Source organism: Notolabrus celidotus, chromosome 12 (assembly GCF_009762535.1).
Source record: "Notolabrus celidotus isolate fNotCel1 chromosome 12, fNotCel1.pri, whole genome shotgun sequence".
Lineage (NCBI taxonomy): Eukaryota > Metazoa > Chordata > Actinopteri > Labriformes > Labridae > Notolabrus > Notolabrus celidotus.
In genome coordinates this window covers 26,410,552-26,428,414 of record NC_048283.1, presented here as the reverse complement: position 1 = coordinate 26,428,414, position 17,863 = coordinate 26,410,552, and the positions used below count along the sequence as shown (strand labels likewise).

Below are 17,863 nucleotides of genomic sequence, written 5' to 3'. Positions count from 1 at the left end.
TTAAAAATCTGTGTGCACACTGGATCTGATCAGTCTGGTACATCTGAAATGTGTTGCATGAGTTCAACTTAATGTTCAAGAGAGCCTGTCAGCAGTGTTTGTTGTTGTCCCTTTAACTCGTTGTTTTTGTTTCATTGTAGTCAAACTTTAAATGTATCCTTAACATTTTATTCTAATATGTGCATTACTGCTCACACCTTTGTTCGTCAGACACTTTGCATTTAACTCTGTGGTGTTTCATCTCATAAAATCCCTCTGCAGTGGTCATGTTACTTCTGCCAAGTAATGAAGTACTCCTTAAAAACAACTCAGCAGCTGTTTGAAATCACATCATAAGCTTCAGTATACATGAAGTAGTATATTTTAAACAGGAGCTTCTTGTACAGTAGCAGGATGACAAGAGGAATTCCTCTATTTCCTCTCCACACGAGAGCCAAGGCCAGGAAGAGTACAGACTTCATCTTTAAGAGGTCTGCTGATGACAGAGGGTCAAATCTCAAAGTGGTGATGGCATGCGATGCTGCTTGCCCTTTTGTTTTTGTAGAGTCAGTGAGTTACGCCATCTTTTTCTTTACAATATGTATATTTTTGATGCAAAGCAATATCCTTATCCTTATCTTTATCACACTCTCTCTCTGTCTTTCTGTTCTTCTTTTAAGGTGTTCGGGTTCCAGGCAGGCTTGACGTGCCAGGACAATACAGGAGGTTTCCTTCCTCTCATCCCAACCATTCCTTCCTTCAGTACTGCACTTTATGGGAAACTAATCCAGATGCCTGCATGCTGGTAAGTTTGTTGTAATATGGATGGACGTTTGAGTGTGCACGGAAGCAATGCAGTGAACTCTCATTGTAATCATTGTCTGCATTTGATATTAATAATAACTGATGGAAGAAGAATCTTTAGGATGTGGAGCTACACAGACTTCAGCATATGACGGTTCCAGCTGAAGACAGCTGATCAGTTATTTGAAAATATTAAGCGAGAGAAGACGAAATTTATGACAGAAAGTGAAGGAGGTAAAGCCACCAGACAAAAAACCACAAACATGCAGAAATCAGCTCCTTTAGAACTACCATAGATGCTTTATATGCCAAAATGTAGGCTGTTTGTTTAAGTGTCTCTGTTCAGCCTCAATGACACTTTGACATGTAGCCTTTGGAGCTTGGATCAAACTGCTAAACTTCAGACTGAGAGACAACTGATTTCACTGCTGAGCCAGAGCTGCCTCCACTTCAGAAGAAAGTCTGGAGACCCAGCCGAGTCCCTGCAAACCTGGGGCTACTGATTTACCAGGGATTGTGGTCTCACTGCCAGTGGACACACAAACTGTCCATTCTTTCAGTCCATGAAATACCGAGTTGTCTTTCAAAATAATTCACTCCATTGTTGTGTGTTGGCTTTGTGTAATCAACATCTGGAAAGCCATTGACTCTGACACACACACACACACACACACACACACACACACACACACACACACACACACACACACACACACACACGCACACACACACACACACGCACACACACACACACACACACACACACACACACACACACACACACACACGCACACACGCACACACACACACACACAGGACACAGTGCCCTCTCTCTCACACCTTGCAGTCAATGTGCCTGTTAAAGCAGGAAACCTGTGCGAGAGCACTAGCTTGGGAATCGATTTCCCCCCATTAATTTAGATTTAAACATGTCAAACAGCTGCAGATGTTTGACTTTTCCTAAGTTCTTCTCCAGGCAAACATTGTGTCTACTGTACAGTGGTTAGCTGGCCACAAAGGGTACCACACAGCCTTTCAGCACAATGAATGAGTGTGTCTGCAAAAAGAACCTGATTCCCTGTGCTCTCTGCTCCCAATAATAGACCACTAGCTGCTTGTTTCATCTCCAGCCCCCACTCGTTCCTGCTCTGCCTGCCTCAAATAGTGGATACAGATGTCAAACGGATGCCATTTTTCTTACTGACAATCAGTGGATGTTTCACATCTTTGAAGAGCCTTTTAGCTCAGTGCTCTCCTGTAGCTTTTTCTCAGGCTGGTCCAGGCCAATAGAAGTAACACTGACAACCTCACAGAGTCCTAGTAACCTGTATCCTGGTGTATCTGAAAAGATTTAGACTACATGATGTCATTGTAGTCATGTGATCATATGTGCACATAATGCTCAAGATAATTCAGCGGCCCTCGGCAGGATTTCTTCCACTTCGTCTCATTTTCTTCACACCTAATTGAAATTATTTCCAGCATTTGACAAGTTGTTTGTTGGTTTTACTGTCAGTCTATTTCCTGGATGATAATGGGACTAGGTGTATTCTGTAGGGTTATGAGGCCATCACCTGCCAGATTAGTGACTAATTTTTCAACCTTATCCATCTAAGTGGGAGGTATGGCTCTCTTGCCTCATGACCTGTGTCACTGCAGTCAAACTCCAATAACTGCAGCCTGACAGCTCCCTGGAAGAAGAATGGTGAAGAGCGAGTCTGACAAAGAAGTGCAGACAGTATTCTAACGACGTGACCTGTGAGAGCATGAACAAGAATTATAAGCATGAAACCATTGTGAAGGTGCAGGAAAGAGAGAGTGAGCGAATAATTTAAGGAAAAGAGATGTCTGCAGTTTCTTTTGCAAATTGTCTCTAGTTTTGTTGTGCAAATTCATGCGTCAGCTTGCCAAAATACAAGGTAGGTTAGGATTAGGATCCCTTCCCTCATGTGGGATGTATAAAGCTTGATCGCAGTCTCAGTGATGTCATCCATGGTTTCTGCAGAGGTGCCATGAAGCCCAAGGGCTGGGGTCACCAGATTGAGATGATGAATCCAACTAACCTAAGTTAAGCTTGCCCTTAATCATTTTTAATTTTGCTTAACTCTTAGTTTTGATAGAATCAAAATGGGGGTCATTTTAAAGAAGTTAATCCGTGTTTTTTCGGAATAGAAAAATAAAGGAAGCAGACCAGAACAGTTTTTTCTACCAGGCTGTAAACATGTTTCATTCAGCTTTAGAAATGGGCCTTGAAATGTGGGCTTTGATAGAACTTTTTCTTTGGTTTTGAAGCCTCAAGTGGACACTTAAAGAAGTTCAGTTTTTTGCTCTTCCGTTTTGGTTTCATTTTTTAACTCTGGAAGTCGCCACATCAGGTCTGGGTTCTCAAATTCAGTAGTAAAGGTATTTTACTTGGGAACATAAGTGTTTATTATGTGAGAAAATCTCATTTCTTTGTTTCCTCAATTTTTTACAGATTTTTACCAACTCTGACCTTTCTAATCTTCATGTTGCATTTTTTTTTTTAGAAAGTAGGGGCAAGGGGCATTCAATGTCAAGGCTGGTCATACATTCTGTTCCCCAAAAGATTCATTCATAACCAGGGCTTGACATGAATCAGCTCACTGCATTGTAGTATTTTTCCCATAGATACTAGCTACTCAGCATTTTAATTAGCCACATTGTTATTGATGGGAAATAACATTTCTATGATAAAGATGACTATGACATGCTCAAATTGACTTTGAATCCAGACTACATAAAATCTATAACACTACAGGTCCTTATCAAATATTGAGCTCTGACAAGGTTGTATGTAAAGCTCTTTCTTCAGTCTTTTAGACAAAGAAATGAAAAGAGAAGCTCTTATTAAATATAATGAAGTGTTTCAGAAGTGTAGGAGTTTAATTCAAAAGATAAAACCAGAACTAAAACAACAGAGCAAGAAAAATGATTTAAATGTTTATAAAAAGCAGCAAACACTGAAATACAGAGGAGAAAAATGTTCTCTTCTTCCATTTCCATTTTGTGCGTTGTCTGCTCTCCAGGTTTTGTCACACCTTTTATGTGCCGCCACATAACTCCTTCAGGTCACATCTCCAAATTGGTATACAATGTTGTAGGTCACTAGCTTGTAAGCTGATACATGTATCGAACAGTTGGAAAAATATGTATAAAACATTCTGCCAATAAACAAATGACTAAAAAAAACAAACAAACAAACAAATAAATGAATACATTTGAGCTACATTTTTATAAAGCATTCCTAATAAGTAGTTATAATAAATAATAGAAATAATATTTTATATCTTGCAGAATGGATGTGTATGGTTCATTTCAAAGACATTTTAAAAAAGAAATACAAATTTGTAAAGGGATCGCAATTAGGAAATATTATAGTCATCTAGTCATCAAAAACCAAAAACACTCTGAACTGAACTTTCACCCCCTTTGAATTGAAGTGCAGCATCAGGCTTTACTTATCCCCAGTGACAGTCCATGCATGGGGCTACCAACTTCACAGAAAGTCCACTGAGGTTTTCAACTGTGTTGGCTGTGAAACCTGTTATCCTCCTCCTGCTGGGAAAAAAAAGAAGGAACGGGGTGAAGCTTGTCAGAAGTGCCACCTGCACTGATAGACTCAAAACCTAAGCTCACCCACTAACTTTGACACATGGACACACATTCAGGCACACACACTTGCTCTCACACTATATAATATTCCTTATAGTGAGCCACCTGACAGCCGCAACAGATGGAGGCAGGCCAAGGCCAGGGCCCACCAACCAACCAAGCAACAAACCAGCAGCAGCCAAGTGTGGCTTGTCACATTGCAGGTCGTAATTCAACCCCATGGCAGCTTTTATGTGGTGTTTTTAGCAGCCTCTTTTCCTCGGTCAGCCATTTCTAAGGAGAGAGTTTCTGCAAGCATCTGGCATTACAGGTGCATTTTATATAGCCACAAAAGCTGACTTCCCTTGCAAATGTTCCTGAATAGAAAATAATTTTGCTTGTCCCTTGATATCTCATTATTGATCTAGCTCTATTAGATTTTCAGTAACTTGCTCACCTACCTGTGAGTTTACTTAACCTGAAACTGAGAAGTCTTTACTACGTCTGGAACGGTAGTCTAGACTCTAGATTAGCTCATGCTGTGATTTATGAAGGCTGCTTGTGGAATCTGAGGCATGGGGCTTCTGATGTGATTGTAATACCTCATTACTCCCGTTCGTAGTTAGTCATAGCAAGCTGCTCCTGGTCTGTGTTTCCAAGCACAGCCAAGAACTGGAGAACAAATGCTTTCTATGTCCTTCAGTTGTGAGCCACTGAGATCCAAGTCAAATTAAGCAAATATATATGAACAGCATTCACTGGTGAGAACATCGACTGTGGCTGTTACATTTGTCTACTCGCCATTTTGGAACGAAATATTACGAACAAGTTGAATTGGAACAGATATTTTGGCGGTTGAACGAATAAAAGGGAGTGGCTGTTGAGCCCAGACGATACATGACTCATAATCAGAATTTGTGACCAACAAAACGCATGTGTCAGCCATTGTGTCCCTTTACCAATTTGAGGGTTACTTTTATCCTAAAGCATCATTTTGTTGCAGCCTTTATTTATTTATTTATTTATTTACACAACACAAAACAACAATTCAGCCATGAGACTCGGAGGCAGATCTCATGCACAAGATCTCATTAAAAAGAAAAAAAAATCCATAATCTGAAAGTAAAAATAAATAAATAATAATTAATGATTTAATAAATACATTAAAAAAGAAAATAATTATTTTTTTCTGCTTTTATATTTTTTAATTCTATATTTCTGATATTTTAATTGTTTTATTCTTTTATCTTTTGTTGTTTTTAGTCTTCCAACATTGTTTTATCTATTTTTAACTTCCTTTCTTTCATTTATTTTTGCTGTCAGGTCCCTGCAATTATATTTCCTCTTAAACTTTTAGTCATTGCCTTCCTCACATTTCTCTTTTATTGTCTTTTGGATTATTATTTTTATTATAATATAAATAAATAAAAAAGTTTATATTTTTAAAGAATATAAGTAGAATAATAGAAAAACATAAAATAAACTTTCAAGAAAAGTAAAGAAATAAGATAATAATAATAACAATGTATTATGTATCACAAATCAGTTCATCAGAAAGTGTTGCTGCCTTTGTGACAGTTGGAACTTCAATTTGATGCTACAAGAGCAACGGGCATTGCATGAACCAGGCCCCTTCCTTGGACTTTAAAAAAAATAAGGGAACATTTAAAGAAACAAAAAGTTTTTAAGTGATGAAGCTGAAGGGACGGAGGTACGCTCCAACAAGTAGCTTGTATTAACAGGTGTGCATTAGAACCCAGGAATGTCACATGATGTAATAATGTTCCAGTTTTAACAACGAGCAGCAGAACGGATTGAAAGCTGCAAGGAAAAACATCATATTTGTGTGGCACAGTCTATTAACTGTTTGTGCCGTGCCTGACATCTGGTGTCAGACAGTTTTATTTTGTTTTACGGCTGACAGAAATCAATGGATGTATTGAGGAGCCCTGTATAAAGGAAATTACATTAGTGAATGCGGGGCTTGTGCTGTCAGTGATTGACGTCTCAGTTTTGATGCAAACGTTCGAGCGTTTTTTTTCTACATTCCTCTGCTCCAAAGCTTGCTTTCCCCTTTCATTTGGTAGCTTATATCAACATGGGTTTTAACTCAGTCCTGAAGTGTATAATATAAGCTGTAAGGTTCTCAAAAGGAAATATTTGTGCAATCTTAGAGTATTGGATTTTGAATAAACCATAAGATGCCAGAACCCTTAAAGCAAATTCAGGAGCAGCTGTGGATGTTTTTAGTTGACTGAAAGACCCTATTAATGCCTGATATAGTCATCTGTGAAACTGAAGCTTCAGGGAGGGAAAACAGTGGGAAATAGGGAAGGGGAGAAGGATTATCAACTCTGAGTGGATTATCATCTACTGTGGTGTGCATTCCATGGTCCTCTTACCCCACCACGCCTCGGTGCTGCTCCAATATTTTTCAGAACAAGGCTCATCTGATATCCACTTTAAAGAAATCTGGATCTTTATGAGGAACAGCAACCATTAATATCATTTAGATATAATTCATTTGTTTCAAGCTTAATTTAACAAAGCAACTGTAGGGGAGTTATTGGAGTTCATACTTTTATTTTTTGCTTTATCTTTTTTTAGGCTGTGACAACAGACCTCAACAAATCTGAATCTGAATAAATGTCATACCTGGTGTGTTGTCTCTGAGCAGAGTTTCTCTATCTGTGTGTCTGTATAAATAACTGCACGTCCTCCACATGTTGATAGTCTTGATATTTCTTTTCCTTCAACACCTGACGAGCCACGTCATTGCCATTCTTTCGCCTCGCAGCCTGCAGCTGTCTGCACAACTTGATTAAAACATTTCTTTTTGTAATCCCTGTGTAATGATGAAGCCCTCTCCTGAGACGGCTGCTAGTCTTTATACTTCTCTTTATTCGTGTGTGTGTGTGTGTGTGTGTGTTTGTGTGTGTGTGTGTGTGTGTGTGTGTGTGTGTGTGTGTGTGTGTGTGTGTGTGTGTGTGTGCGTGTGCGTGTGTGTATGTGTGTGTATGTGTGTGAATGCATGTGAAAGTATGAGTGAGTGAGAGAGAGAGAGCCTTTGCGCCTCTGTGTGTTTTGGGTCAGGGGTGCTCCAGATGGGAGGAAGGAAAAGACCATGTGTATGAAAGTGAAAAAAGAGAGAGTGAAGTGTTTTTATTTCTGTCCAGAGTTTGGGCTTCTCAGGATCGATGAATGAGAAAAGCACACATGGAGCACCTTTTGACCCTGGGGAACCACAAACTCAGAGTTGTGGCATATATACTGCTCCTCCCTGACTCATACCTGTATTTAGCACACAGACTTTAAAGAGTTTGGTTAGGTGCATGATGGATGTCGTACAGATTGTGGTTAGGAGATATTAGATTGGCATCTCTTTAATATGCTAGCAAAAAATCACAGTAAAAAATCAATAAAAGACTTGAGAGAAAACAATGAGGAGGATAAAATTACTGAAATAGATGATTGAGCATCTGAAGGAAATATTGGATCAGTTGAGGATGGCGTCAATGCTTTTACAGTCTTCTAATTTTGTCAATCTTTCTAAATGTTTCCACTTAATAATGTTTCAGTATGATCTCGGGTTATGCTGAAATAATTACTTCATGTTTATCCTATTCCAAGTTTATACAATAATTTTTTGGTTACTTGTAAAAAAAGGTTTCAGCTTGAAACAGGACATCACGATCACATTCGCATAAATTTATGGCTGTTAATGAAACGCCCCTTCCAAGATTACATATACTACCAGTCAAAAGTTTGGACACACCTTCTCATTCAATGGTTTTTATTTATTTTAATTATTTTCAACATTGTAGATTAATACTGAAGTCATCAAAACTAGGAAATAATCTGGTTTTGCCATAATATGGATTACAACAGTAGTCAAATAGGACTATCCATTGTGTACTAACCCTACCTCTGAACAACACAACTGATGGTCTCAAACACATTAAAAAGGCAAGTCCTTCTACAAATGAACTCTTGACAAGACTCGTGTTAATTATAAACCATTCCAGGAGACCACTTCATGAAGCAGACTGAGAGAATACCAAGAGTGTGCAAAGCTGTCATGAAGGAAAAAGGGGGCTACTTTACAGAATCTAAAATATAAAACATATTCTGCTTTGTTTAACACTTTTTTGTCAATTAGATAATCCCATATATGTTCTTTCATAGTTTTGATGTCTTCAGTGTTAATCTACAATGTTTCAAATAATTGAAATAAATAAAAACCATGGAATGAGAAGGTGTGTCTAAACTTTTGACTGGTAGTGTATACCAGGCGCCCGTGACATAAACAGTGCAATACACCTCTCTCTAGATCACAAACATGCACTACTGATCAATACTGATTGATTTATGGATTTGTTTTTTTTGACAGAGGCCATGTGTTTGCAAAGTCCTTTTCCTTTTATTTAAACGTTGGCCTTTCAACTGAATGATATCCAGGAAGTAAAATGAGAAGTTTTCCCATCCCCTAAAATGAGCACTTAGGTGCAACACTTGGGTGTTACTGTTGAGTGTGAAGTGCTTGCGTAATTTATAATGTTTATTTGGAGGATCAATAAGACACTGCAGTAAGTCTTTTTGCAGATAAAAGAAGTCACTTAAGAGCCCCCTATAACTCAGCCTGGTTATTTTCAAGAGGGGTCAGTGACCTTGGCATGGAGCGATAGAGAAACCTGCAAAACTCCATATCAATCAGCACCACAAAGAAACAAAAGTGAAAGGTAAAATCTGTGGGTACACACTTCCCACTGTTTTCACCCGAATTCCCTCCAAGGAAGTTCTAACAATAGCAGCCGAGGATTCAGTTAGCTCTCTGAGTTAGGGAATGTTTGTATTTGTCAATGAAGATGAGGCAGTAAATGATTAGTAGAAATTTCAGATAACTTATCACCTGTCCCAAGACAGTGGCTATTTGTTGTATCTATCAGTGGAATATGTCAGCCAGTAATGGATTACACTGGCTTTGTAGTGAGCTCAGATAAGTTTAAGTAGAGCAAAAGTAGCACATTGTTCACGGGCGTCTGGAGTGATTGACTGCCTTGTTGACTTCTTTGTTTTGTTTTGTTTTCTTCCTTTAACTAGTTTACATCTTGTGTTTGAGTCTGTCCACCTGATTTACACTGTTAACAGTTCACTGAGGTACCGTCATGTTGTGGTTGACAGTTGAGGCTTGCTCCGGAAGAGATAGAGAATTGGAAAAAAAAATGTATACATTCATGTTCATTCAAAAATTGATGGGGTTTAAAACTGATGTATCAAAAAGAGTCTGCCAGCCTATGACTTGATAATCGAGGTACTCAACACTTTGCTCCTCAGTTCTTCTGGATCTTTGAACACCCACAGAGGTCTGAGTTCCTGTATTTTTGGAGGTCTAATTTTATAGTGCATAGGAAATTAGTTGTATGGTCTGAGCTTGGGCTCTGGGACACTATCCCCAGGAACTAGGGACCCTTTGAGGAACTATGCGTGCTTTTATAGCAGGAACCAGGGTCTAAATTTAGTTCTGGGGTAGCTAATTTCCCCTTGAAAAGCCTCTGCTTTGGGGGTAGTACTTTCCAAAGGTCGAGGAACTTGCCTCTGCATGCTGTTTTCCTTCCATTACTGTTAATGCCTTCTGTATTGTTCTATAATATTACTTCAAGTCTTTTCGCTTAGTTTGTAGAACTTTTGCTTCGACTTGGTTTTATGTGTTACGGGTCTGTATATGCATGCATACGTTTTGGCATATAGGTATATGTGCATGTGGGCAAGCGATTTCTTTACTTCCGTTCTGAGCTGTATTATGTTTGTGTGTCCCCGCGCATTTATAAGCTTGAGTGGCCTCTGGGGAGAAGCAATCAGCCTGCATGCTTCAGATAGTCCCAGTTGTATTTGTTGAGATATAAACAGACTAAACCAAGCAGCTGATAAGCTTGAGCACCAACGGTTCAAATGTATCTCAGTGATTATCATGTGAAAAGGGTTTGATACACACATGAGGTTACAGAGATGCTCTGTGGATGGCAGGTTGAGCTCGTTAAGTGATATGTAACAGCGTAACGTGACTAGAATCAGTAGATGGCTCTGAGATGTTTTATGTGTGAAGTGATTTGATGTCTCTACTTTATGTCACATTTTCACAAAAAGAAGGAAAAAAGCATCACAGCTGGTGAAGGTGCAACACATAGCTTTACAGGGACACTGCACAGGGAGAACACAAACATCTCCAAATCTGCCAGCTGGCCACTCCTGCCTCTGAGTCCAGCTTCATGAAATTGAAACACCTGATTTTTGATATCGCCTGACTCATTTTGATGTCCCTTTAATGTACTCCTGGTGGCCTCTATGTTTTAATCAAAAAGTTATTGACTTAAAAGACTACTGTGAGGTCAGGGATGGCCTATTTTAAGGCACAGAAGTGCAAAGCAAGGACCTGATTTCTTTTAAGTCAAGATCCAAGAAGGTCCCACTTCTGGTAGGTCTCATATAATGTGGAGCCCCACCCAGAGTGAGCCCAGAACTATGCTTTATTGAGTTTTGCTCCCCAAGGCTACAGTTTCCTATATGGATTCTGCAATTTTGCAATATATTACAGTTTTTCAGTTTTTCCATGCATCTGTGTTTCACATTCTCAGAAGTGTTAAAAAGTAATCATTTCTTCTTGGTGTTGATGCAGAAGATGTCAGGGCTGCTGGTGACACTGGATTCTTCGAGACCTTTTGTTAAGAGTAAAAAAGCTGCCTGCCAGAAAGCTGTTTACAGAGTTGCAGCAACAAACATTGGCTGTGCCAGCTACTTAATGAAATCCAATGAGTGTCTGGCTGTCCACACTTCCAGCATTTCCAAAACATACTAATGAGACTTTCTGTTTCTCATTTACTCCCAAGATTTAAGTTGCTGTTTGCAGAGAATCAGGCGAAATATAATAAAAACAGGTGCATAATTAAAGTTTTAGACGACCACATGCACATGACAGCTCCCCTGAAATGCTATAAACACTCAAATAAGCCAACAAACTTTCATCCCTTGCCAGTAATCTCATTGAAGTGGCTTTGCAGGCACATTTGCTCCGCATGTGGGGACATTGTTGTTGCTGAGTCCCCTTTACTTTCTTTTGTTCAGCAGCAACATTGAGCTACGTGTACACACAGGCATGAAAGCATTCTAACACACAAAACACACATGAAATTGGTTTGATTGATGTCATGCTGTATAGCATGCAACAGTAGAGTTTCCTAATAGTGGAGCACCATGACATGGAATGGCTCACAGTAGTGCCAAATGCACCATATGTTGCAGGGAATTCAAAGAAATATGTGTGCCTTAAGGTAAACTCATTCACCCGGGTAGCTTTGGAGTTTCCCTCTTTTAAGGCCTTTGATTTTCACCAACCCTTGCATCTTTCTTCATCAACCTCTCTCTGTTACTTTCTGTCTCATAGTTATCCCCCTTTGGACAGCAGGCAGTTAAGAACTCTGCGCCTGCATGATGGCAGCCAACAACTCATGTCATCCTGCTGAACCACCCAGAAGCAGAATAAAGAAAAGATAAAGAGACACAGGGAGAAGGAGAGGGAGGGAAACAGAGGAGTTAAACAATTGCAGAGCTGCTGAGTGGAGGGGGGACCCTGTAACGTATCCCACATTCTGAAGTGGGAACAGACAAAAGTTAATGTGTAATTAAATGAACTGTGATTCTTATTCCTAAGACACTGCAGCCATCTCTGGAATGAGTCACTCTGTTTTTACTGTATGTGCTCCATAGAGGGGAGGACTTTTTCCTTTCCATAACAAAATGTAGTTGAGCAAGCAACAGAAAGCAGACGTTCAGGAGGCAGAGCAGGGTGCAATGCCAGTCCTCCAACCTTACACAGTGAGGAAGAGGAAGCATGAGAGGAACCAAGGACGCAGTGCTTTGCTGTGTTTGTCTTTGCTGCCTTGGTTTTTACTTGTGCCCTGAGGTGCAGGTGGAGGGAGGGACAGGGGGACAGAGGGATGTGAAAGGTGGAAAAAAGTAGTCCTGCCTATAAATAGTGCTGTGTCACTCTAAGCACAGTGTGTCATGATGTTTTTGTGCTACAGAGGATGTGCAAATGTGTGTTTGGATTAGTCATTAGTTATAGTGTGAATAGGAAAGCTAGTGAGGAAAGGATCAGGACGAGTGTGTGTGGATGTATGTTTGTGTGGCTGTATGAGTGTGTCAGATGATAAATGAGAGCAAGGTCCACTGAGCATCTGATGGACAGGGGCCTGGAGGATTCCATCAGTCTGTACTGTTACCTCATCCCCCCGAACGCTCAACTCATCAGCTTGTCATATGTGCACACACACACACACACACACACACACACACACACACACACACACACACACACACACACACACACACACACACACACACACACACACGTGCTCACACACACACACACACGTGCTCACACTCGCACACACATGCTCACACTCGCACACACACTTTTGGAGGCAGATGAAATGTTAAATGTGTAAAGATTCTTTTGGGGTCGGGTTTCTGGGCTGTACATCTCTTCACATAAATCATCATCACAGTTCTGACTCATGGCAAAGACGGGTCGGTGGCAAGCTCCACCTTCCTGCCAAGTTACTAAGGACAGATTAGCTTACACTTGGTACTTCCTCAGTTTGCTATTGCAATTTAGAAAAGCCTGTTTAGCCATTAATTCTATCAATGAGCTGTTTAACAAAGCAAAGTAATCTTGATGGATTTGTAAAGAGAGAATGATCCATTTGTATCCACTTGTCTGTTCTCTTTGGTGTTTGTCGCTGCTTATCTCACCTTTAATTTATAATCACCCCTCCTTTGTTTTTCTCAGCGGTGACAGATTAACAAAACAGTGCAACAAATTACACGACAACATAAAAACATTTAAAACAGTAACAACATACAAACAATAGTGTTATGTGGCATCATTAAGCAGCCCAGTTGCTATCGGGACAAAAGAGTTTCTCTTCTTCGTATCTGCGGCCTGAGGGAAGCCGGCGAAACACACAAAAAAGAGGATGGCACGGGTCAGCCGTGATCGACCAGGCTTTGCTGTGGGTCCTGGCTTGATAAAGGCTCGACATGTCAGGCAGGGATGTGCCCACAACCCTGCTGCATATCTTCACAATAGCCTGAGGTCTCTTTTTATTTTTCAGACTTGTCGACCCATACCAGCAAACCATTGAAAAGTTAAACGCGATTCAATAAAACATCTGCATAAAAGTCTTGTCGACATTAAATTGCCGTATCTATTCTTTATCTCACCCTGTCTTTCCTCGTCTTGTGTCTTCTTCTGCAGGAGCAAAAGGTCTTCAGTCCCAACCACAGAGTGGATTTTTGAGCTTCCTCACTTCACTGTTCAGGCAACACGGGCGCAGACGCTTTTGCTCCAAGCAATCTGTCAGAGCTGGACGCACAGTGTGGGAAACGGAGGCCCGGTGTCACTCAGTGAAAGCCTGCTCAATGAGGTGTACAAAACTTCAGGTAAACTACATTCTCTACTCAACGCTCCACCAAGGCAGCCTTATTTTGAAATCTGAATAGGTCATAATCCAAGTCTTTTTTGCTGATGTTTACTATTTTTCCACCTTGTGCATCTGGCTGGATGGGGGTTTGGAGAATGCAAAGAAAAGGAGCTGGGTTATCATTAGGGATGTAAGGATATATCGCAAGACGGTAGAAAATCGATAGAAATAAGTGTGGATTAAAATCTATTCAACACAATTTGTATTGTGATGTTATTTTGAAACAGTAGTGGGCGCTATCTGGATTTCCCTCCGCTTGTTAAACATAATCAGGTCTCTTGCGTTGCTCTCTCTCATCACTCGCTGAGTGGAGGATAACAGACATGGCGGTAGCAGGTGAAGACCTTACAGATATGCTGATATTTCATATTTAATACTTTGATTTGGGAATCGTTCACTTTCCATTTCATTATAATGTACTGACATTTTCCAACAAGGTTTTTTTGTACGGTCATTTTCAGTTTTTTTGCAAGGTGCTGAAAAAAAGTGTGCAGTGCTTTTATTTGAGTTGCAGCACACCTTAAAAATGATGAAGGATGACTTTATTTACCAAGAAATATGAGAGAAAAAATATATATTGCAAATGTCCATATCTGAGAATTGAAATAAAAGAATAATTCTATACATTTTGAGTTAAAAACAGTTTTCTTGAAAATGGTTAAAGACTCGTGAGTATCCCAAAAATCGGGATTCAATTTGAATCGTAGGTTTAGTATATCCTTACATCTCTGATTATCATAGAAGAGCACAGACCGTCTTCCTGTGCACGTGTTTGTAATTGTCTTTTTTTCCTGAGTCTTTGTAGCATAGCTTGTTTTGCAGGGCATAATTTATAATTCTGCAAATGCAACTCCCAAAAGACAAAAACAATACCCACACATAAGATTAATGCATCTTTTAACTGCACACTCTGTAATTCAACCATTAACAGTCATTGAACAAATAAGAAACTACATGTCTTTGCCCATCTGGTCCCCTTTAGACTGATGTAATAGTTGTTAATGGCTTTGTCATTGTATTTTATCTATTGAAACCTCCTTCCCTCATAAATTACATTCACTCTCCTTTGTTTGGTTTTCCATAAAACAAAGCTTGTTTCTCAGAACCAATTCATTGTCAAGGGAGTTACAGTCAGCCGGAGCTTGAAGTAATTTGAGTCACTTATGAAAAGTTTTGCAGTTATTCCTCTGGGCTTAGCACATCATATGCCACACCAGCTTTTCCCCAAAACAAGTCAACCTGAGAGTCATCCGTTAGTGTAGGCTGCAGACTTTACACCAAAACTCAAGCCTGGGTATACACACAGTCTCCTGAGACACAGTGGCAGTGTGGGTTATTAGACCTGCACTGATGTATGAAAATACTCTAAAACCATCCCACACTTCATGATGGATGCTTTAGTGATTGAATAACAAATTTTGCCCCTTGTTAAAAAGGAGGGGAGCCTGAATTCAATAAAACAGTAGCGGACTTATGTCGGTAGCATCTGGACAGTCCTCTGGAGGGCCAGGGATTTTCCAACTCATTAGGATTGTGTTGTTTGGTATTCCGTCAACAGTCTGTCTTTGCCAAGCCAGCTAAGCTACCTTTCTCACTGTTGTGTGGCCGCCAGAATTTATGAAACTGGTCTCCCGTGGAGTGAAGTCAAATATTCCTCTCTCCTCACTCTGCCTTTCTCTTGGAACAGGGTTTGAATAGCAACATGGAGCAACAATTGCACATCTGGTACATGTGCTGGCAGGTTATTAAAAGATCTTGAGGGAAATGAGTTTGTGCTTTGCTTAGCAGGCGAGAGAGTGAAGGGGAATAGGTGACTTGTTGTGTGGATAAAAATCTGAGCAGTTATCCCCGTGATAACACCAAAGATGTGTAGTACTGTATCTGCTTTGTGACTGTCGTAGCCCGTAGAGAAGATGTTTGCTGTCTTAATCCCTCTCAGCCTTCAGATTGTCAGCATATGTGTGGAAGGGAAATTAAAAATGAGAGCATGGAAGAAGATGCATTTAGCAGCATTGCACTGTTATGAGCTGTTTGCTTGTCGTTCATCATCCAGTGAAACATTGGTGGGCACTGAGGTTGTGTCCCATGCTCGGGGGGGCTGTTATTTTCTGGCTGCTTGCCTTCCCACTCACACCACTCTTGTTCTCAGGACTCATCCTAAAATTAAAAATGGTCATAGTCCTTCATTTCACATACTTCAGTCCAATTTAATGCCAAAAAAACAAGCTTGACGGTGACGTGGGGACAGCGCTCTGACCCTCTTTGCAGTTTAAGTATCAGCCACAAATTTGAGAGTATGACTTGAGGGCTGCAACTGTTTGTGGTAATAGCATGGGTCCATCAGAGCACTCATGAGATTCAGATGTTAAGAATTGGCGCAATACAAATAAAAATGGATTGATTGATTGAGATCGTAAATCCAGATTTGAGTCTTTTAATCTTCCGTTTGTTTGTTTGTTCGTTCTTGTGTGACCAACCAGCAGGCCTTAGGCTGCTGCCACGACAGAGCCCCCTCACACACACACACACACACACACACACACACACACACACATGCATACTCACACAGGCCAAACACTCAGCAAAAGTCTGTTTACTTTGATCGTGTTCTTTTTTCATTTTTTGAGGAATTTCTCCTCCGCTCCATCCTTTTGATGTAACAGGGTTTTTTCAATCGTAGAAGGTGTTTCATATCGAGGTCGAGCTGATAACACAGATGGTCAGTGTCCTTCACAGGGGAGTCATTTAAGTATGAGATTTCATTCCCTGTCCAAAGGAAATTCCACAAACTAGCAAGGGTCAACAAAGCTTTGGTTTTTATCTCAAGGTACTGACAGACTGTAAAACCTTCTTCAGAATAATTGGTTGATGCAGATTAAAGCAACAGTCAGGGACTTCAACCCTTGCAACTGACTGAGCGGTAAAACTCTGAGTTGTGGCAGCTACAGTATTCATTTAGTGACCTTTTAAGGTGTCTGCCATGTTTTCAATAAATGAGTCCAATCAGAAATATTATTTTTCTTTCAATTCAGAAGTTGTCAGTTGCTGCTTGTCATATGAGGGCTTTCTTCACACATCCCTCTGCAGGACAGTTCTGCTTCCAGCACTGCTGGCTGGAGTTCAGCTTTCATATGAAAAGTATTTTTCTTCCTTTTCTTTCGTGGTGACATTTATTGAAACATTCTTCTTTTGCATCACAGTAAAGCTTACACTTGTGTCATATTTTATTGGAGAGCTCTGCAGCAAATATTTTGTTGTTCTGAAGTAGTCTAATAGTCTGATAAAAACAGTGAAGTGGTCCATATGATACGTTTATCTGGGTCCTTCAGTGCATTGTACAGTAAAAGTCATTCGTTTTTGACCAACGCAGTCGTCTTTTTCACGCCAGAGCTCATGTTGTGCAAAAGGCAAATGTACCTGTACCCACATGTGACATATTGAGGTATTCGATCATTGGTTAGTCTCAGCAGATGTGTGTCTAACATGAGTCTGGTCCTTCTGGAGGTTTCTACCTGTTAAAGGAAGTTTGTCCTTACCACTGTAACTTGCTAAATGCTGCAAAGTGCTCTGCTCATGGTGGATTAAGATGAGATCAGACTGAGTCATGTCTGTAGGATGGGACTGGACCTTATCCTGTCATGATGTTGGGTCTTTGTTAATTATAGAACATAGAGTACTGTCTAGACCTGCTCTGTTTGGAAAGAGTCTGCAGATAACAGTTGTTGTGATTTGGCGCCTTATAAAAAAAGATTGATTGATTGCTTGATCGTTAGTCATGACACATTGAAACAAACAGAAACTGAAGCCTGTGCTATTCATTTTATCCCATTTCAGGTCTTGCTCAGCACAGCACAAATACTTGAACGTAACCTAAACCTTCCTGTGTTTGAGCGTAGTGTTAAAGATTTCATGTTGTAAGATGAAAGATC

At 40.1% G+C, this 17,863-nt stretch overlaps 1 protein-coding gene across 1 annotated transcript in view; it reads left to right on the top strand.

Annotated features, from left to right (window-relative positions):
* The window catches only part of LOC117822768 (vacuolar protein sorting-associated protein 13B-like), a 288,297-nt gene that overhangs the window by 41,446 nt on the left and 228,988 nt on the right, over window positions 1-17,863 (top strand). Inside the window, 2 exon segments of the mRNA XM_034697674.1 lie at window positions 660-784; window positions 13,709-13,893. Of these exon segments, the coding sequence (XP_034553565.1) occupies window positions 660-784; window positions 13,709-13,893 (310 nt within the window).